Here is a 22,766-nt window from a genome sequence, read left to right as displayed (position 1 = left end):
ATAACACTGCATTTACATGACAGCTTTTAGAGCTTTTCACAAATTCAATTTTGAATCATATGACATATCAATGTCCATTGTTTTATGAAACACAAGTTCAAATGAAGTGGAACTACTTTAGCCAAGAAAACAGCATACCAGCTGCTGTTTCAGAGTAAAGTTATTGGCAAGCCAAATGAAAATTGATATATTGAAGGTGATAAAATAAGAATGAATTCCAAAATTGAAGCCCGCAGGGAAAATGACATTCATATTGTATTCAAAGAAATCAAGAATATGAACAAACAACAAGAGAAAGATAGATCCCGAAGAAATCACGTCAAAATTGTCTCCTATAAACACATAAACCAACATTACCACATCACGCCATCAAAAACATAACTAGTTATACATTTAAGGAAAACATGGCCTGTTTTATCCGAAAGCTCAAAGCATGTCCTTGATAATCTTGCCACAGCTTTGGTAGTCTATATACTCCCTGTGACACCCACATGGAATTTAAGGAATCAAGAAAACTAGATTCCCAAGATACAGAAAGAAGAATAATTCATATTCAGAGTATAGGTAACCAGATAAAAACATGACTGATAATATATGCAACAGCCAACTGCACGGAAAAAAATTTGGGCTTCCCCACTTTGACAAATATCCATTTGGGAGAACAGATATAGTAATCGAACCCAAAAAAGTGATTCAAACCAAGTTGTCAAGAATTCCTTGGCTCAGGCAGAAAGATGTACCCTAGTCTAGAATCTTGGATGCTTCAATATTATGATTCAGCTACAAAAATACAAAAACTCCAACACTCCCAGAACACACTATACAAAAGATACAGATATCATAAGAAAAGATATCCTAACTTAGGAAGAATGGTATGTTAACTTTTGTTGCCACAGGCCACCGCACACTAGACTTTCATACCTATATGACTCAGTAGAAAATTCAAAGTAATTCAAAATTGCCTAGTATCAAAACACGCTGAAATGTTAATTGTCTTTCTTAGTGAAGACATGATGGTTCCTGGACACAAACTTCCACCCAATTTGCAAGTACTTGTACCCGACATGAAACATGACAGTTTGAGCCCAATCAGAATACTTGCACCCAATCAGAATACAAAACACGAAGAATAATATGCCCACCAACTACCTTTCCTGCAACACTGGAGGAAATAAAAGATCAAGAATAATATGCTTTCAAAAGGGATAAAGAATTACTGAAAACTAAGAGATTTTAAAATAGATCACCAAATAAAAAGCTAAGGCTCCATGCTATATAGAAAATTATTTTGACAAACCAAGCTACAGAAAAACATGTTTAGAATTCAAATTGTATGTCTTGTGATCAAAGTCTGAAAATAAAATTTAAATACTATCATTTACATGTAGTGGTATCGATGTACTGCGTTTTTGACATTCTCTATGTACTATGTTTTAAAAATTATCTATGTCGGGGAGACAATGTCGTGTCCAGGTGTTCGTGTGTCTTATTCGGTGCTTCAGATGATATTAGTCCCTGATAATAGTAACACACAAAAACTTCAACACCAGAAGAAACACAAACTTGAACAAGATCAAAAGACAACTTCAAGAAAGATATGCTCTCGGAACTGAAAACAAAAATAACTTAATAAAGATCACCAAATCAAACCTATCCAGCCATCACAAATCAAACCTATCCAGCCTATCCAGCCATCACAAATCAAACCTATCCAGCCCTCACAAATCAAACAAATCTGCGCAAATTTTAAAATTTATCAACCGAACAAGTAGAACTTAGAATAAGATCAAACAAGAGAGATATAAGAATCTATTTTTGGTATTTGGGATTGAGGGTGGAGAGGTTTATATTGAAGGTGGAATCGGGATTAACGGCTGGGATATCGCGGATGGATGAAAATTCGACGGTGATGATGCAATTAAAATAAAAGTGGAATAAAACTATGATTGCAATAATAAAATTTAGTTTATTTATAAAGAATGGAAATATAATATTGCCGTAAAACTTTTGGTGTTGCGGTAAGACTTCTTGTGTGGTGGTTAGTATATGAACGAAATGGAACTTTATAAATATGAGTACAAGAATACCTGACTATATGACAGTTATAACTATCTTTTATTTGTCCGGCGTAAAGTGTAGACTAACTGATAATTGTAGATCAATAGTATTTGTAGACAACCATTGTCCAAAAATGAGAGTTCACTCATGCGTCAGTACTCGCATGCTCTTACTAGATTATAAACCTAAAGATTGGGGCAAGTCTTAAAATAAAAACCTAAATGCACATCTTGAAATATAAAAATCATTTACCATAGATCATTTACCATAGATCACCAGATTAAAACTCGATAAGACAGCATTTATAATTTAAGAAATCACACGGAAGGAAAATAGATTCATAACTCACCGCATGTCTTTCAATCAAAATTAGCATGTAAGGATTCATTTTAGAAATTTGATTAATATGATTTCCTTCTTGGTTATTATTTTAGGAATTAAAAATTGGGAAAGGTTCTTGATATTTCAACTAGCTGAACATCAAATAGATTTTAAATTATAACTTACCATATAAGAATAGTAATAGTAGAACCATTTGATATATAATTAAAACTTACCATGCACTCAACCATTGTCCAAAATCTCACAATGAATCACTGTGAGCAAAACCATGCAGAAATCACATAAGCAATAAAAAATGAACGCTAACTAACAAAAGAACTTGAAATAACAAATGCAATAAAATTGCAGAGTAATTTAGATGATAACAGATTAAGAAATAAGGTATTTAAATACAAATAGAGGTCTTCAGTTTAAAATCTAGAAATTGGCAGAAAATATATGACACAACCAACAACATATTTATGCTTGGAACAATTGCAATCAAACTGCAGATTTCGGACTTCAATAATAGCAACAATTTACCGAACACCGGATGGTGATACTTTGCCAAATTTCACATTCTTAGAAACACTGACTGAAATGTACATGACTCGCACTCTTTGGAAAATATCTTACAGCAGCCTGCAGAACATGATGGTTCCAATAATGAATTCTGGTTCCCGATGAAAAAATTAGAGGAAATGAATTCCTAATCCTCTATATATCATAAATAACAAACAAACAGTAAAAGAGTACAAGAATAACTCTCTTTGGATGTAGATCATCAAATCAAACATGTCCATAAATTGATGAAAAACAGAGAAAATAGCAAGAAGAGATACTCCACAATTTTGTTCAACAATGTTGTGCACGAAATCAAGGGAGGGTTTTTGTGGAACAAACATATACATTTAAGTTATCAGTAATTGTCATTGTCACCATATTAAACAAACAAGGCTTGATGCTACAAAGAAATTAATTGCTTTAACACAGTAATACAAAATATTACAATGATGAACTTAGAAAGGAATTAGGTGTCACAAACTTACATGTCTAATAACTCCCACATGAGCTTTTTCAATATTTTTGGACTTGCCACCGACTCCAAGAAGTCTGAGAATTTGAGATTGAGTAATCTTTCCCCTCATTTTAATTATGCAATCAAAGATAATTTGTAGATTTAATCAACAAACCTAGATGAACACATCCTTACATGGTCCTGAGAAGACTTAAGTTGGTCATACTTTGTAAATGGGAACTACACTGTATTCACATGACGGCTTTTAGAGTTTTTCACAAATTCAATTTTGAATCATATGACATGCCAATGTCTAATGTTTTATGAAACACAAGTTTAAATAAAGTGGAACTACTTTAGCCAAGAAAACAGCATACCAGCTGCTGTTTCAGAGTAGAGTTATTATTGGTAAGCCAAATGAAAATTGATATATAGGTGATAAAATAAGAATGAATTCCAAAACTGAGGAAGATATAGATCCCGAAGAAATCACGCGGTCAAAATTTTCTCCTACAAACACAGAAACCAAGATTACCACATCACACCATCAAAATACAACTTCCAATCTGTAACAAGTACATTTAAGGAAAAAATGGCCTGTTTTATCCTAAGGCTCAAAAGCATGTCCTTGATAACCTTACCACATCATTCGCAGTCCATATACTCCCTGAGACACCCACATGGAATTTAAGGAATCAAAAAATCTAGACTCCCAAGATACTGAAAATAAAAGAATTCATAATCAGAGTATAGATCAAAAGAGCTATTGAGCCTACATAAATCAGAAATGACTGACCCCAGGGAACAGATCATCAAAACATATTGTCCAAATTATCCTAGAAAATATCCTTCTTTATTCTTTCACCGGAGATAATTTATACAAAGAAGGAGATATACTTATCTCCAATTTCTCCATTATAGATCAACTAAAAATGTGGGAGTGGATTCAGAATTAAGAAAACTTACAACAAACTTCTCTGTCAGCAGCAACAGACGATAAATGTATAGAAAAATTAAACTCTGACAAATAGGTTGTAGAAAAAGAGCCAAGAAGAAAGAAAGAATATAGCATAATTCTCTAAACCAAGTTGCAGATCAACATAACTGAAAGGCCCACCAATTTGTCCGAATGTGTAAAAAATTATGTAAACTTTGGCACTTCCTAATTTTTCCGAATGTGTAAAAAATTATGTAAACTTTGGCACTTCCTAAATACAAAAACCCAAATGTAGAACAAACTCTTCTAAGAAAAAAGTAGTATTGATGTCAAGAACCCTTACGACCGAACTTTTCAATTAAACATCAATAGACTAATCAAAACTAAAACATCCAATTGGAAATCATAAATGAATAAATAATAACTGAACTTTTAGAGCTTTTCACAAATTCAATTTTGAATCACATGACATCCTAATAATTCCAACAAACCTAGATGAACACATCCTAACTTGATCTTGAGAAGACTTTGGGTGGGTCATGTTTTGTAACACCACTGCATTCACATGATGGCTTTTAGAGCTTTTCACAAATTCAATTTTAAATCATATGTCATGCCAATTGGCTTTTAGAACTTTTCACAAATTCAATTTTGAATCACATGACATCCTAATAATTCCAACAAACCTAGATGAACACATCCTAACCTGATCCTGAGAAAACTTCGGGTCGGTCATGTTTTGTAACAACACTGCATTCACATGATGGCTTTTAGAGCTTTTCACAAATTCAATTTTGAATCACATGACATCCTAATAATTCCAACAAACATAGATGAACACATCCTAACCTGATCCTGAGAAACTTTGGGTCCGTCGTGTTTTGTAACAACACTGCATTCACATAATGGCTTTAGGAGCTTTTCACAAATTCAATTTTGAATCATATGTCATGCCAATTGGCTTAAACTTTGGGTCCATCATGTTTTGTAACAACACTGCATTCACATGATGGCTTTTAGAGCTTTTCCCAAATTCAATTTTGAATCATATGTCATGCCAATTGGCTTTAGAGCTTTTCACAAATTCAATTTTGAATCATAGGACATGCCAATTGGCTTTTAGAGCTTTTCACAAATTCAATTTTGAATTATATGACATGCCAATTGGCTTTTAGAGCTTTTCACAAATTCAATTTTGAATCGTAGGACATGCCAATTGGCTTTTAGAGCTTTTCACAAATTCAATTTTGAATCATATGACATTCCAATTGGCTTTTAGAGCTTTTCACAAATTCAATTTAGAATCATATGACATGCCAAATGGCTTTTAGAGCTTTTCACAAATTCAATTTTGAATCATATGTCATGCCAATTGGCTTTTAGAGCTTTTCACAAATTCAATTTTGAATCATATGACATGCCAATGTCCATAGTTTTATTTGAAACATAAGTTCAAATGAAGTGGAACTACTTTAGCCAAGAAAACAACATACCAGCTTATGCTGTTTCAAAGTAAAGTTATTGGTAAGCCAAATGAAAACTGATATATTGAAGGTGATAAAATAAGAATGAATTCCAAAATTGAAACCCGCAAGGAAAATGACTTCATATTGTATTCAAGAAATTAAGTGGTTAAAATTGTCTCCCACAAACACAGAAACCAACATTACCACGTCATGCCATCAAAACATAACTATTCCAATCCATAACAAGGACATTTATCCGAAAGCTTAAAGCATTTCCATGATAATCTCGCCACAGCTTTCACATTCCATATACTCCCTGTGACACCCACATGGAATTTTAGGAATCAAGAAAACTAGATTCCCAAGATACATAGAGGAGAATAATTCATATTCAGAGTATAGGTCACTAGATAAAACATAACTGTGATAATATATGCCACGACCAGCTCCGTGTGAAACAGAAAAAATTTAGGCATCGCCACTCCCACAAATATCCATTTGGAAGAATAGATTCTCCCAGAACACACCATCAAAAAGATACAGATATCATAAAAAAGAAGGGATGTATCCTAACATAGAAAGAATAGTATGTTAACCTTTGTTGCCTCAGGTCACAGGCTGCAGCACACCAGACTTTCATAGGTTGTATATGTCTCCCCTTATATAAAATTCAAAGGAATTCAAAATTATATCAAACGTATTGAAATGTTAATTGTCTTTCTTAGTAGATGTGACCAAATTAAAGAATGCAACACAACCTATGAAGACATGGTGGTTTCCGACTTCCCGGACACAAACTTCCAGCCAATTTGCAAGTACTTGTACCCGACATGAAACATGAAAGTTTGAGCTTCCATCTAATACCCTAGAGAACAGATTGTCAAAACACACCTAACCAAGTTGTCCAAATTAAATCCTAGAAAATATATGCCTCAGCTAGCAGAACATTTTGGATTTCATATCCTTCTTTAAACTTTCACCAGAGATAATTTGTACAAAGAAGCAGATAGGTTATAGAAAAAGAATTTGTGAAAAAGAACATTTGTTGTACAACAAACTTATTCTGCAGCAGCAACGGACGATAAATGTACACAAAAATTAAACTGTGATAGATAGGTTATAGAAAACCATGAAAGAAAGAAGAATATGACATAGTTCTCCAAACCAAGTTGCAGATTAGCATAACAGAGAGAGGACCCCACATCAGGCTCCATGCTTTATTGAAAATTATTCTAACAAACCAAGCTGCAGAAAAAATATGTTCAGAATTCAAATTGTATGTCTTGTGATCAAAGTCTGAAAATAAAATTTAAATTCTATCATTTATATGTAGTGGTGTCGATGTACTGTGTTTTTGATATTATCGATATGCTCTCGGAACTGAAAACAAAAATAACATAACAAAGATCACCAAATCAAAAGGCAAGGCTGCATGCTTTGAAGAAGGTTATTGTTTTGACAAACCAAGCTGCAGAAAAACATGTTGAAAATTCAATTTACATGTCTTGCAATAAAAGCCAGAAAAAGAATCATTAAAGAAATCGGTTTTATCTATTTGGAGCTGTTCTCTTTTCTTGATTGTCGAATCAAAGGTTTTATATACGAAGGGTTTTATATACCAAGGTAATCCTTGCCTCTCTGCAAAATGGATAAATATATATTATTTATCAAATGAAAACCTGTGTCATCAAGTCAGTTTCATGTGTAAGTGCGTCATAGATCATATCTATAATTAACCAAATGATTCATAGTAACCCTCAAATCCATTAAGAAAACACGATTGCAATCTAAGAAAACACATCGGGACGGAATGCAAATATATTAAGAAAACACTATAGGCAATCTGAGAAAACGTATCCATTAAGAAAACACGATCAGCAACCAAAGAATACGTATCAAGATGCAACGCAAATCCATTAAGAAATCCATTAAGAAATTGTATCAAGATGCAACGCAAATCCATTAAGAAATTGTATCAAGACGTAACGCAAATCCATTTAAAAACACGATTAGCAACCCTAGCATCAAGCCATGGTGGAGCAAACAATCGGGTAATTCGATTTCTCAAAAGCCGTTATCTGTTCTTACCCATTACATCATCCATTACATCAAGAATCCCAAATCGTTGCAAAACACATAAACGAATATCTTATTATCCAAATAAGAAGTATCTCATGAAATTCTTTATAATTGATCCATAAAAGAAGAGTCGAATGATTCCAAAAATTCTCAATTTCTACGATCCGAAAAGCATATCGATAAACAAACCCCTAACAAGCTTCCTCTTAGCAGCAGATTAAGAGTACAAGAAAAGCAAGCAATTAATTCTAGCCATCACGGAGCAAATTGTGCAAAATTTTATAAAACCATAAAATAAAATTCATCAACCGAACAAGTAGAACTTAGAAGAAAAACAAGCGACAAAGATATAACAAGCTATTTTTGGTATTTGGGAATGAGGGTGGAGAGGTTTATATAGAAAATAGGATCGGGATTAACGGTTTTGGATATCGCGGATGGATGAAAATTTGACGGTGATGATACAATTAAAATATAGCTGTTACGCGTTTTTCTCTAAATAATAAGGCGGTGTAAAAAGCTGGATAAGATATAAATAGATTTAGAATTAATGACAAAAATTGTCATTTAATTTATGAATTTAATTAGAATATACTAATCAATAAATCACAAAATATAGCTGTTACGTGTTTTTCTCTATATAAAAAGAAGTTAAATTATGTGGTTTAATTTTGATATAGAATTAATTTGTATAGACAAATAAAAAAGTGGAATAAAATTATGATTACAATAATAAAAATTAGTTTATGTATAAAGAATGGAAATATAATATTTTAATTGAAATACAAAATAATAATAAAAATATATTTTATATAACTAATAATATAGTTAAACCAACACAAGATTTAAAAATTTATTTTTAAATTATTATAAAATGAACTTATTTAACAATATCATGACTTATTAGTGTTTAAACAAAATACTTTTTTTGGTCTTGTATGTTAACTTTGAAGTTCGTTTTGGTCCCTTAATTTTAAAATCTTCTTATTGATCTCTTAAATCTTTAAAGCGTATTATATTGGTCCTTTTCGTCTAATTAGTGACGAAAAAACTCAAAAATCAATTGTTAAATTAAACGTTAATATGACAAAAATGATTAAAATAGTACCTTTCGAAGATGTAAAGAATCCATATGAAATAAACCCGAATGTAATAGATATTTCAACATCAAGAAATTCCAAACAAATAGATATATTGATTGTATGGCCGACCTATTTAGATCATCATGAGGAAGAAGTATTCACATTGGATCAAACAATCAATTAAAGGTCAAAGACTCGCCAAAGCAAGTAAGAGAGACGCTGCATATTCACTCAAAACTTTAAGGTGATAAGTGTATGAGAACTCTATTTATAAATGCTCAACCTGAAATTTTCCAAACAATGTGGAACTTAGAACTCATATTTTTTCTAAATACAACTCATTTATTTCTCAACAATCTCCTCCTCAAGTGTAAATTCATCCACTATGCTCTCCCTCAAGCGAAAATTGTTTCATCCACATACTTATATCGCTATTGACAAACACCATTTACTCGTCATGAGCACTACAAGGGGCCGCTTGGCCAGCACCATATCAAGAAGACTTCTGATATAAGGAGTTGGTCCTTTAATTAAACTAGGCTATGATACTACTATTAGAGTCATCATGAAAGAGAAACATTCACATTAGGTTAAACAATCACCTAAAGATCAAAGATTCGCCCAAACAAATGAGAGATACACCATATATTCACCCAAAATTTTTTGGTGATAAGTCTATGGATCATCCCATTTATGAGATGATCAATCTTCATTTTTCAAAACAATATGATGCAAATTAATCTGCAGCTTGGTTTTTCAACAACTGACCAGAGTCGCCAAGGCAATCAAGCTGTCATGGGGGAGTTCATTCATTATGATGCAAAATTGATAACCTTGATTTCTGTTATGTTTTCCTAGTACCACTAAAGAGTGATTTAAAGTTGATCTTATCAAAGGTTCCGGTGAGGTTTGAGTTTATGTGGAAGGATTGGTAAGTAGAATGCAACCTTAGGTAATAAAGAGAATTATTTTTTCATAGTGATGATCTGCTTTAAAAAATGCAACAAAAGCTTGGGGTTCGTAAAAAGGAGATGAGACATATTAATGACCAAGTACTTTACAAAGCTAATAAGAAGCACGTCTTCTATTTCTTGATTACCACCCTCACAGAAAAGAAGATAATTATTTAAAATCAATTTGAAAGCTTTAGGAAAAAGTTTAGTTTCTTATTGTGGAGAAAAATAAATTGCGGAAAAAGATTAGATATTGGTTTGGTTAGTTTCATATACTGTTTCACTATTTGTATAATGATATTTGTTTAGCTAAAGACTATGCTTACTGGCTGTAAAAGAGAGGTTAAAAGACCAAACATAAAACTCAAAACCAAAGCTACATATAATTTCCATATATTATGCAATGAAGTACAACATTTTAATTCAAGGCTTATATATCATATACATTGTTTAACATTATAATATTCCTTGCAAAACTAATCTATCTTCTTCTCAGACAATCGTGGTTTATTGAAAGACACAGATCTCTTATCCTCTGCTGTCTTAGCATAAATCTCACCTCTCTCTTGGAAATACCTCTCAAAAGCTCTTGGCAGAAACCTTGGTACCAAGAAACCACATAGATTGATTGAGAAATAAACCAGATTTGCCACTGCCAGTCCTTTCCCAAACCAATACCATGCTGTGTCCTGCAATATCCAACAATAAACACACAAACAACAAACCAAAATAGAACTAGTCATAAAAAGTAGTGAAGAAATTAAATTACCTGAATGCGAGCATTTGCGGGCAAAGTCTTGTTGAGCCAAACATCGCTGATCCAATCAAGATCAACAAAGATTCTTCTAATAGTATAAATCATAGGAACCAAAGCTCTAACAGGAGGTGAAAACAAAGACAAACCACTAATAACATTCTCAGTCAATATCTGAAAAGAAAGCAAGAAAAGATGCGGGGTTGCAGAACGCACTGCATGTTCATCGCCTCTTGCAAATCCACCAAGAACATAAGCAAGTGGCAGAAACAACCCAATAACTGTTCCAACAATAACATACATTCTAAACATAGTACTTCCTTTGAAAATCTCTTGTTGTGAATTTGAATCTCTAGAGGAAGCAGAAGTATTTGGAAATGCGAAACGCGCAAGTGCTAAGATGTATGCAGAAGCAAGAAGTGGAAAAACTAGATCAAGAAGTGGAACAAGACCACTCGCTGATAAAACTAATACAAATGCAACGAGTTGAAGCTCTATTACACGTAACGAACCCATCATTCCACCCGCAGGAGGTACTTGAGTTTTCTGTCTTGCATTTGCATTTGTGGCAGCACCTGGTGCTGGTGGTGTTGTTTGTTCTCGAGGAGCAGTTGCTAGAGATACACCAGACATGTTTTCAAAGGCTAATTGATGAATTGAAATTTGAGGAGAAAAAGAAGAGAAGAGTGGTTACAAGTGAAAATGAAAACAAGGTGTTGGAAGAGAAGAGAAGAGAATTGTTGGTTCAAGAAAAGAAGGCGTTGGAGTAGGAGTGTTTGTGATGATCCTAAATTTGCTGGCACAAAAATAACATAAGAACATTGCCGAACGTTGTAACGTGTAATGTAGCATGTATAACACTTGTTTCACTTAGATGACTGTGCTATGCACGTGTTACATTCTAATTTCAGATGATTTGGTTTGATAGAATGTCATTATCTTCGAGAGAAACATTTGATCCCGTGAGTTCTGCAAATGCCGACTCAACTCACACTACAACATTAATATCACTCTTAAATTTATAAATTTCTTAGATTTATGAAGAATACAAGTAATTAAAGAAGTTTTTAGAACATTTATCGAAAACTATATAAATCCAACAGATTCAAAGAGCAAATCAATTTAGAAAACTGAAAATGGTAAAAAAAAAAAAAAATTAAATATCATTAGATTAGATGTGTTTAAATGTTATTTTGTAAAAATTAAAACCAATTCAAATTGAATTTCAAATTAATTTTCAAAACCAATTCAAATCGAATTAAACGTAAGAATATATGTTTATATTATTTATTTATTAATATGATATATTGAATTAATTTATTGTTAATTTACTTTATTTATTTTTATTTTAAGTTAATTTTTAACCAAACAACAAACAATACTTAGAGCAATTAATCTCTAAACTAAATAGAAAGTTTTCACATGATGGTCTCAAACTAAGAAGAAATTTTGAGTTGACTATGCTTCGAATCGAGATTTTACACAGATTAGCTATAAACCGAAGCAAGAAAGGAAGAAATGCTTGGGTAGGAAGATGGTTGAACGCCATCTCATAGACAAACCTAAGAGTCTCCAAGAAGGCCTAATGACATGAGAGAGAGAAAAAGTTCTACTAAGGACCACACCCCAATGTTGCCCGCCCTCCTAAGATTTTGAAGCAAGGCGGAAGTTCATCTCAGGTTCTAAAAGTTGATCATACAATAATCCCTGAAAAAGGTAACGTGAGGGGACCCTTTGTTAGCATAGGATGATTCTCTTCTCCAACCCTTAGCCCTCTTTGTGGAGTGATCTTGCATTGATGTCGTTGAGTTCACCTGAACTTGCCTCCTCTTTCTTGAGGACTTTCGTGTTGACTTTTAGACCATCCATAATATGTTACCCCTCAATTTGTCGAACTTGGTAGAGAACCATCTATTAAGGGCTCTTCTCATTGGTTGGGTTCAACGAGAAAAATATACCCAAGTCGTTAGTGAGTTGAGAGGTTAGCTCTCTATGGCCAATGGAAACATCGGTCTGAGCCAAGAGAGAATGAGGACCTGCTAAAAGAGAAGGAGGATTTAAAGTTCCCACTCAAAAAGGTGGTGCTAGAAATACAGGCTCTCGCTACCTCATAAAAAAGCTTGAAGGGGTCACTTAGGGCGTTGCTCAATTCTTTGAAGAAACTGGATGGGGAGTTGTCGTCACTCAAGGATAAGTTAGTGGAGACCTCAGACTAAAATTTCGAGCAGATGAATGAGCATATAGCCTCTTTTTCACCTTAAGTTGGACCCGAGTCAAATGAATTTGTTCAAGGTGGTTTGCGATGGTCAGTTGGAGGATGACAATGAGGTCTTTCCCTTTGGAGAGCACGGGGCGTCTCCTAGTGTGGGCGTTAGGGCTGAGTAGAAAAGCCATAAGGTGATGGAAGAAATTCCTAAGGTAAATGCTGATCTCCTGGAGGATATTTTTGAGCAGCGGCAGGCTTCAATAGAAGGTTAATGAGCTTAGGGCTTGGTTATTTACACCCTAGGAGGATTTTATAATTTTAAGGGTTTTCTGTAATTATCTTTAGCCTCCTCTTGTACCTTTTCGCCCCTCGAGAATCATTCAAATGGCGGGTTTGCACATCTTTGTTTATTTTCTGCGCAAATTACTTTAGAACATTTTTTAACCTTGTTGCAGTCTTCCAAGGACTCCTCCATGATGATCTGACATGTGTGATCGCCTCAAAGTCAACAAGGATTCCTCCATGAGGATCCAACATGTTTAATCGCCTCAAAGGGAGACAAGATTTCTTTCATGATTATCCAACATATATGATTGTCTCTATGGGCGATTTCGATAAGGTTTCCTTTCATTCTTCAGTTCCTACAAACAAAGCAATAATGTTCCAAATTATTTGATAACATGAAGTGCATCATTAAAAACCCTTGTTCCTTATTACCAACACACAGAAAAAGAGTGTTCCCCACAAAATAGAGAATGTCATTAATTAACCTTACAAACTGTTGAGATGGCATCTCGCCTTAAACAAACCAAACAAATAAGTTAAACTAAACTAAACATAACATAATGCCTAAAATGATTAAACGTTTCTAACAAGTATCTTCTTCTACCCCATTCGTGCTCTCGTGGCGTAGGCAGACATATCTTCATCATCGAGAGCTACCTCTTGTGGCATGACCCCCAATTTTCTGTCTATAACATTAACTACCTAGATGTTTTCGTATTGTGTGTAGGTCATGACCTTCATCTTTTTCAGCTTTAGGCTCTTCATGTAACACTTCCTGGTGGTCTATTTATTCCCTTGTACAACCCTCACTCACCTATTTAAGACTGAGTATTTCATGCATAGATATAATGCAGAACTACCTTGATCAATCTGCACTCTCAATCATCACATCATATAGTTATGAATATGGGGTAGTTGTCGTGTGGGTGGATGCCTACAACGTCCCTCCAGAAAAGATATTTATCTTAAATTAAGGGTTACCATGTCGCTAGTATCAGGATTCTTGGGCGGGCCCTCAATGATTAGGATATAGCAAGCGTATCTCATGCAGACAGAACTGGTCTCTCTGCCCCCGATGAATCCTTTACTATGGTATTAAGGGTGTGGCGCACATTGTATGTCCTCACCCCCTTGCTTGGTTCCTTTCCCTTTTTCTACCTGGGGCTTTCGGGAGCGACTCGCCCATAACAGTTGGATCCTTCTAGCATCTAGGCGACATGGCTTCTAACATACTTCTTCAAATGACCCTCTTGGTTAAGGCATTCTATATCCTCTTGGTTAAAGCATTCTATGTAACACCCCATATTTTACATTTATTAATTTAATGGGAGTTTAAATTAATTTCTTGGATTATTGGTATTTTAATTGGACTTTAGTTGGAAATTGTGTAAAATAAGCTATTGGGCCAAGTTGTGGTTAGTAATGGAGGGGGTGTGATTGGTAGGCCCTATTACTAAAGCTATTTTGCTTTATTTTCATAAAATAAGAAAAAAAAAAAAAGAAATTGGAAATTAGAAGAAGAAAACCTAAGAGGAAGAAGGAGAGAGCTCATGGAGAAAAGAGATTTTCGTATTCATGGTGCAGCCCTCACAAAATGGGTCATAACTCTCTGCTCGTAACTCCAAATCAGGTAATTCTCAAAGATTCGGATTCTACACGAAATTTCCTTCGATTTGATATATTAATTCGTGTCAGGAAGGTTCTCGATGAGGGAGATAAGCGAGTTTGAAGATTGGGAATTCTTGCTGAAAGTGAAGAAAAGGGCTTACGGGTTTGATGGAGAAGAAGGGGAAAAGTCCATATTCTTGGCTAAGGTAAGGGGGGACTCTTCCGATTAACATCTATTATCGGGTTATGGATAATAGGACTGATATAGATATATTATTTCATGTCAATTGAGTCGTATGATAGAGTTGGGATTTTGGGGATGTTTGTTGATAATTTTCTGTTTTGATGAATTTCCATGAATTTGGTGTTGTATGATGTTTGATGATGCATAATATATGTTATATGTGTGTATGATATATGTTGTGTGGCTGTTTTGTGGTGTTGATCAACTTGAATCGATTTGGTCGAGGATGAGGAATTTGGGATTCAGGTTCGTATGCCGTCATTTTGCGATGGAGAATCTGTGAAATCGCCAGTTCGCGCCGCGTCCATGTGTTGGCGCCGCGAACTGCTTGGCAGAAAGCTTGAGGATAATTATTTCATTCAGTTCGCGTCGCGTCCTTTGTTGGTGCCGCGAAGGCGTCGTTTCCTGGCAGCGTGTCGCGAATAATGTGTGGCGCCGCGTGCTGCTAGTAAATTTTGAAAAGTTTAAAGATGCTCTGAGAACAGCATATCGTCCCCGCCCTCGGCCTCACTTACACATGCGCCTACAGTAAGACATTTCCTTTGCTCCTTCGTCGGGGACAGATGACCCTCTACTCGCTGGACATCTCTGCCGACCAGAGATACATCTCTGCCCGACCAACGATTAGTTTCGAGCAACCTCCCAAAATTCTTAAACATACTCCTAAAATCCTGGCAGCCCCGCGTTTTGGGCCTAGATTCGCGATCCAGCCCAAACATAAATTAACGACCAAACGATGGAGGCAATATTAAATTTTTAAAAATTAAAATTTTTTAAATTAAAATTATAAAATAATATGATAATGAATGAGAGAAAAAAAATACTTTTATTTTTTATTTAAAAAAAAGATTTTGATTGAATATTTATAAAAGTTACGTGTTAGGTTATTTTCTATCTAAAATTTTCCATAACACATCTTCGATCTTTAGAAAGACAGCATAATTTATATATTTTAAACACTAATTTCTATCCATTTATTCACAATGATGATCCTTATTTTATTTGTTTTGCAAATGCACTATATTGTAAATATAGTTAATTTCAAATAATCTCTCAACTAACCCTTTTTCAATCAACTTTCCATGCATATTTACTTTCGGTGATTTCTGAAAGTATACCCCTTTTCTTTTTTCTTTATTACTAATTATTATACTTTTTATAAAAACTGTAACCAAGCAATATCCATAATTTAAAGATAAATAAATATCCTTTATATATAGAAAATATGTCATGACAAATGGTAATGTTGCTTGGGTCACACACTACACTACTTTCCTTCTCCCGAATGTAATCTTTGTTGGATCACCACCTTTCTCTTCAAAGAACACAAGAACATTTCCAGATGGCTTGAACCAAGATCGTGGAACATGATACCTGTTCCATTGGAAACACACAATGTTAATTTTATACAACAAGAATTCAAAAAATGCTCTACAAAAGGAACTTTAAATTATTATTGCCTATAATCTTACCATCTTTGGGTAGGTTCTCCACAACCAGTAACACATTTATCAGGATTAAATTTCCCTCTGTAGTCACACTCTTGAACACAATCTTCCTTCTTAAATTCACTTAACCTAGGCCAATATCTTCCGATTTCTTCTCCGTTTAACCAGGCTAAACCTTTTCCCATATACAACATATCCAACCCAACTGGTTCATCCCCGGGTGGAGCATCCACAATAGCCTGAGAAAGATCATGGAATTTTAAAGATACTTCAGCAAAACGAAAAACACGGAACAGATCACATTTTTCTAGGTGGGGACCATCTTTGTTACCTTGTACCATGTCAGTGCCTGGCCTTTTGGTGGTTCTGAAGTAGATGTCCATTTCGTATTATTCAACCCATCTACCTGGTGTAACTTTTGATGCTCTCCTTGGACTCCAATCTGAGAAAGGAAGAAACAAAAGAGATCAATGGACAAAGGCTGAAAAAAAATCATTGTTCACATCTTATACTACGGAAAAGTACACCTTGTAAATGGAAAAGTACCTTGTAAGTCCATGCATTAGAAGACAAATCTATCGTCCTGTTGTTAAGTCCATTAATTTTTACACTTGTTACTCCCGCCCCAACAAAGTCGTAAAATGGTCCAGCTGTCTAAACATGAAAATAAAAAGTAATAAGAGTTCAAATCATTTAAGGAGTTGGACAGAAAACAACAACATTATGGAATCATTTTCAAAAGTCTGGTTTTACAATATATCACAGTGTAACAGACCTGTAAGCCAACAGTCAAGCTCAATATAGCAATTTCATTCTTCCCTGCCTTGAGAGAGATGGGATTCTTAAAAGTGAATGCTGAGTGTGAACCATTACCATATGCAGTGCCTAAACGATAAGAAGTTAACATTAGGAAAAATAATTAGAGAAGAAAATTATTGGTAAGAGCCTGTGTCCATCTTATTTTATGAATATAAAGTGCTGCAATTCTATAGTTTCATAAGTCCACAAACTTAGAAAAAAATAAAAGCATATAACAAAATTGTTTCCAATGTGAACAGGAATCCCTTTAATTTCATTTTATTCCAGGGTTACAACAAATGTTTATGTAATTAACTCTAAGAACGACATTTTATTCTTAGAATGTAAAGGAAAGATAATTCAAAGGCCGAAAAGGACTTCTAGAGGCATAAGCTTAAGTTTATAATGATGGACAATTTCTGAATTGATTTCACTATGATAATTGGTTAACAAATAAAAAGCAAAGTGATTACTATCAATTAGAGGATAACCTTGATATTTCTTATTCACAAAAGCATGGAGAGCATGACCCTTGGATTCTATTAGGAGAACTGGTTCACTTCCTTTCTTTAGGAACTCTTCATTTTCACCAATAAGTATGCTGCAATCCACAGATAAACGAGCTTTAATTGACAGCATATATCTACTATGAAAATAGTACCCTTCAATTCATTGTACATGTTTTGGTATATTACATTATAGATAAATGAGCATTCCAAGAAAGAAGGAAGGGAATATTATCAAATATTTACGGAGAGATGTTTGGGAATAAATCTAATTATAAATTCTCCATAACAATCCTACAGGTATATTAACATAGTGAAATAGAAAAAGTTCCAATATTTCCACCAAAAGCAAACAAAACCAGAAAACATTCTAAAGTATTTTAAAATTATTTAAATCAACACAATCAAGTTCAGGACACAATAGGCATAAGACCCGTTAGATTTAGAATAGCCTATTTAACTATATTAGTGCAAGTAATTTATTCAAAACATTGAAATGTATCATACATATTTTCTACACTTTTAATGGTTAAATTTGTGTTCTTAATCACTTTCTATACCGAGACAAACCTTGTTGTATGCCACAGGTAATCAGTGGTATCTTTGGTGGTATTGATGTGATCGACAAAGCCATTTTTGACAAAGTCAGCCTTCCCCCAGATCCCTGGATTCTCCTTCAACACATCCCATTTAAAAGTTTTTTGACCTTTATCTGATTGCTGCAACTTCTCTGGAACCATTGCAACTACGTTTGTCGGGGAAGAAACCTGTTGATTTTCTTGACTAAGTGCACTAGGAAAAGAAGTACATAACCAGATGAACACAATCTTTATTTTTTTATCCCTTTATTATTAAATTAAGGCTTAAATGCACTTCTGTTCCCTTCTTATATAGGGAAATAATTGTAGTCCCTCTATATCTAAATCTGAGTTTTTGTTCCCCCCAAAATCACTATTTTTTAGGTAAAAAAATGTGAGATAGGAAATAATTGCAATAATGTGTGAAACTTGGAGACGAAAAACCCGAATTTCGAAATTGGGGGACTAATATCCTGTTTTAGGCAAAATAGGGGGAACAACGGTGCATTTAGGCCTTAAATTTGTTATGAATAGAGTGAGCTGAAAATAGGGAAGTAACATGGAAACTTCCATAGTAGAAAAATGTGCCATTATGTTATGACAGTGATTTTGGCCATGATTTCAGTTTCATTGAGTTGCCTCTAGCATAAGTATAATTTTATATAGAGGTGTGTGAAACAATATTCTTATTCATTAACAGAAAAAATTGCACTAATTTTCAAGGAGCTCATAACTAAGCCTATGAGATATTCAACAGCATTTTAAATTGTAAGCAATGATGTAAGTCTGACATGAGCCCTTGATGTTTGTCTTTTGTGAATCCTTATGCATGATAAAGTTGCATTGTTAAGGAAAGATGTCAGTTGGAATGCAGGAATAATAAACAGATGTAACCCACCTTTGCCGTGTTGAACACTACATACTTGCAATCAGGAAGAATGCTAACTGACCATGCTGGCAGGTGATACGATGCATTTCGAAATTCCACTGTCTTATCATTTTTATCATCGGCATTAGAAATGAAGGCAGCACATGCTCCAGTTGAGTCAGTATAGACACTAGCCTGCAATACAGTAATTACTACATTAACCTATGCAGAAATCGCCAATAAAAGCGACTACACCTTCTCCCATGTTTAGAGTCTCACACTAGTTGAAAATGTATTTAAAAGATAGATGCACCTTGGATATGATATGGCTTGAAAAAGTGTTTGTAAGTGGGATGGATCTGTCAAGAAATGAAATGTGATTTGGCCTAACTCAACCCTACAAAACCGGCTAGTAGGGGGATTGCCCCCACTTATAAGCACATGTTCAGGCCATATATTGTCCGATGTGGGATTTAGGTTATATCAAATTCAATATAGAACTCTAAACGTCCTAGAAAGTATATGTAGTAATTTCAATCATTTGAATTGGATGTGAGGGAGGATTACAACTAAATAAAAGACAATCTATTTGAACAAGCCATGAGAGTCAAATGTTTAAGGGAAAGAAAATACCTCCACAGAAGGACCAAGGGATGTATTAACCGATTTCCCATGAAGCAATACATGCTCACATAACTTGATAGCTTTGTGAAGATCCTTAAGATGTCCCCATTTTGGAAGTCTAGGCAACCCTGTGGTTATATGATATATTTATTATTCAGAAAGCATAAGCATATCACAAAATATGAGAACTTCAGTTTAGATGACTTACCATACTCATCTATTGGGGCATCATAGTCATAACTTGTAGTAATGAATGGACCACCTGCTGTACGGCCAAAGTTCGTTCCTCCATGATACTAACACACGAGGTTGATACAAAGAGGTCAGTATAAAAAATTCAACGAAAAAAAAAACAAACATGAAGATGGCATATCATTTAGATAAATGTCGTTATTAATGGTAGATTCTAATGAAAAAATACGTGTAACTCCCAGAAAAGTCATAATTAAAAAAAGAAATCATTTGTACCATGTAGTAATTATGTACACTTCCACCTTTCTGGAAGAACCGAGCAACAGAAAAAGCAACATCTTCTACTGGCCTGTGAGGATCTCTGCCTCCGAAAGTTTTAAACCTAGTAGAAAATCCAAGCAGAGAATAATATTAATGTGAGATACATTTCCTACTGTAATATAAGAATACAACAATAAACCTTTGCACCCTTTTCACTGCTATATCCTGAGAGGTTAAATGGGGGAAGAAGGGAAAATAAAAGTGATGTTACAGCTTAGTCTCTATACAAATTGTAAAAGATAAACTTCCTAAAGATAATGTCTCTAGCTTTTAGCAGAAGCAAAGAGTTTAAAATCCATTAACTTATTATTGTCAATGGTTAACAATTGCTAAAAATAGCATAAAATATTTTTCAACTTTAGTTATCAAAGAAAAATGGGTGATGAGTACTTCTGAGTTATGTCCAACAAATAAGAGAATTATCATAAGACATTCCCCATATATATACTCCCATGAGTCATGATAATTACATAGAGAAATGAACATATTGATGCAAAATATGAATAATGGACTGTTGTGAGAAAGGATTTAGATTGAATTCAACATACCATCCAGGCCAGTTCTCAGTCCAAATTTTAGGCCTGTTTGGAGAAGTAGGCGTAAACTGATCACAGTAGAATGAATTGCAAGTATCAATCTGAAAATGAATCATAAATAACCAGGTAATCATCTAAATGTGACCTACTGCATAGATATTTAGTTCCAAACTTTTCAACTTTGGACAAGAACTATGAATCTAAAATTAGTTTGCATTCACAATGTAATAACATCCTCAAAAAGTTATCATCTTACCACAGGATCTGGAGCATCCCACTGCTGACACATTATCCAAGGGACACTTGTATTTTGTGAAACAGCCATTTTTGCTGCCCATAAGGCATATTTTTTACCATCCTCTTTATAATAGTTTTCATAGTATCCGTATTCATTTTCTATCTGCAATATTGTGAAGATCCTAGATAATGTCATCAGAAAAAGGATCTAAAACCAAATTGACATGCTTTAGGTTATACTAGTACTTGCCTGGGATAAGATTATGGGACCCCCTTGTGATGCAAAAAGCTTCTCTTGCTTCATAAGATTCACTATGTATGTTGTAAATTTCTCCATATGATACTAAACAGAAAATAAGAGCCAACAAAGTTAGAGTGTTCATCACAGTTCATTTACTCAAAATAATAAACAGAAAAGGATAGCACAAGTTATACCATAAAAGGCTTATTGTAAGTCCTGAATACAGTGCCTGGAATATAATGCAGCCATACTGGTACTCCACTGCAACATACATACATACATACATACAACTACGGTTAAGAAATATGAAAGAGTAATCAAGTTTGTAGAAGTGGTTAAAACATTGACATACCCAAAATTCCATTCTGCAGCAACAAATGGACCGATCCGGAGAATCAACGGCATTCCAGCGTCGTGCACAATCTTTGCAAACTTAACAAGATCAAACCGTCCTCCAAAGTAATACTACAAGTTCAAAATAGAAAGTGAAATTATAAGATCTTTCATAAATCATTATAGAATTATTTAACGCGTTTAAAAATCACTTAATCTAACTCACATTTCCTGGAGAAAGCTCATGACCATTCCAAAAAACATAGGTCTCAATGACATCAACCCCACCTTGTTTGGCTGTTTGAACAAGACCAGGCCACATCTATATAGCATATCAAACAATGAGCATAGTGAGGAAATCAAAAGCAAAAGTAGACACTAGACACTAGTAGTAGTAGTGGTAGTTACTGACGGCAGGAACGCTTCGTGGGTAATGAATGGAAGCAGAGATAAGAAGCTTCCGTTGACCGTCAATAATGAGTGAACGACCATCGTAAGTGACGTTACCGGCATAGATGAAGTTGAACGTGAAGGAAGCTGAAACGAAACACAGGAAGCAGAAAAAGAAACACAGCTTCATTTTGCAGTGACGGTGTGAATGTGATTCAGTGTTTGGGGTTTTAATAAGCAGAAGCAATAAGCTGAAGCTGGTTTAGTAAGTTAAGTGCGATGGTGTAATTAATTTGTATTCGGTTCGGTGTTATGAATAGATAACGTGCTTTTTTGCTATTTTGGGCAGAGATAACCGGTTCGGACACTCGTATTTGCCAGCTATTTTGGCTTTCTTTACCTTTTCAATAATCAGTCGTTTCTACTACCTAACAGCTAACACTTCATTATTGAGTAAATTATAGTATGGTATTAAACTCAAAAAATTTCCCAATTATATTAAAAAAAATTTAAAAAATTTACCAATTTAAACTATTTTTGTAAATGTAGATCTGGAAAAGCTTAAAATTTGGTAAAAATAAATTTTTTTTTGATGTGTATCTCTGGAAGTATGGACATTAATATAATTGCAAGAGTACTAAGGAGTAGATTGAGATATTGTCAAATTTATGGGGTCATTTATG

General features: G+C 34.2%; 2 protein-coding genes and 1 long non-coding RNA gene across 3 annotated transcripts; 1 reads left to right on the top strand and 2 right to left on the bottom strand.

Annotated features, from left to right (window-relative positions):
- Positions 1-10,272: 10,272 nt before the first annotated feature.
- On the bottom strand, positions 10,273-11,458 carry LOC131661083 (uncharacterized). Its single transcript, XM_058930495.1, has 2 exons — positions 10,684-11,458; positions 10,273-10,603 (listed from the first exon to the last, which is right to left on the bottom strand). The coding sequence occupies exons 1-2, from the start codon at positions 11,299-11,301 to the stop codon at positions 10,391-10,393; spliced, it is 831 nt and encodes a 276-aa protein (XP_058786478.1). The 5' UTR covers positions 11,302-11,458; the 3' UTR covers positions 10,273-10,390.
- A 3,220-nt stretch (positions 11,459-14,678) lies between these two features.
- Positions 14,679-15,183, top strand: LOC131655496 (uncharacterized). Its single transcript, XR_009299792.1, has 2 exons — positions 14,679-14,789; positions 14,859-15,183. It is a non-coding gene; the product is annotated as an uncharacterized LOC131655496 (long non-coding RNA).
- A 1,016-nt stretch (positions 15,184-16,199) lies between these two features.
- Positions 16,200-22,447, bottom strand: LOC131661082 (beta-galactosidase 10-like). Its single transcript, XM_058930494.1, has 18 exons — positions 22,106-22,447; positions 21,920-22,015; positions 21,713-21,825; positions 21,555-21,621; positions 21,370-21,462; positions 21,139-21,282; positions 20,895-20,983; positions 20,302-20,407; positions 20,042-20,129; positions 19,843-19,961; positions 19,240-19,404; positions 18,334-18,530; positions 17,749-17,858; positions 17,235-17,344; positions 17,006-17,113; positions 16,791-16,901; positions 16,484-16,698; positions 16,200-16,385 (listed from the first exon to the last, which is right to left on the bottom strand). Exons 1-18 carry the CDS (start codon positions 22,271-22,273, stop codon positions 16,274-16,276), a joined length of 2,211 nt encoding a protein of 736 aa, XP_058786477.1. The 5' UTR covers positions 22,274-22,447; the 3' UTR covers positions 16,200-16,273.
- Positions 22,448-22,766: the final 319 nt, after the last annotated feature.

This window comes from Vicia villosa, linkage group LG3 (assembly GCF_029867415.1).
Source record: "Vicia villosa cultivar HV-30 ecotype Madison, WI linkage group LG3, Vvil1.0, whole genome shotgun sequence".
Lineage (NCBI taxonomy): Eukaryota > Viridiplantae > Streptophyta > Magnoliopsida > Fabales > Fabaceae > Vicia > Vicia villosa.
The sequence above is the reverse complement of the archived record's forward strand: the minus strand, read 5'-3'. Positions and strand labels throughout refer to the sequence as shown.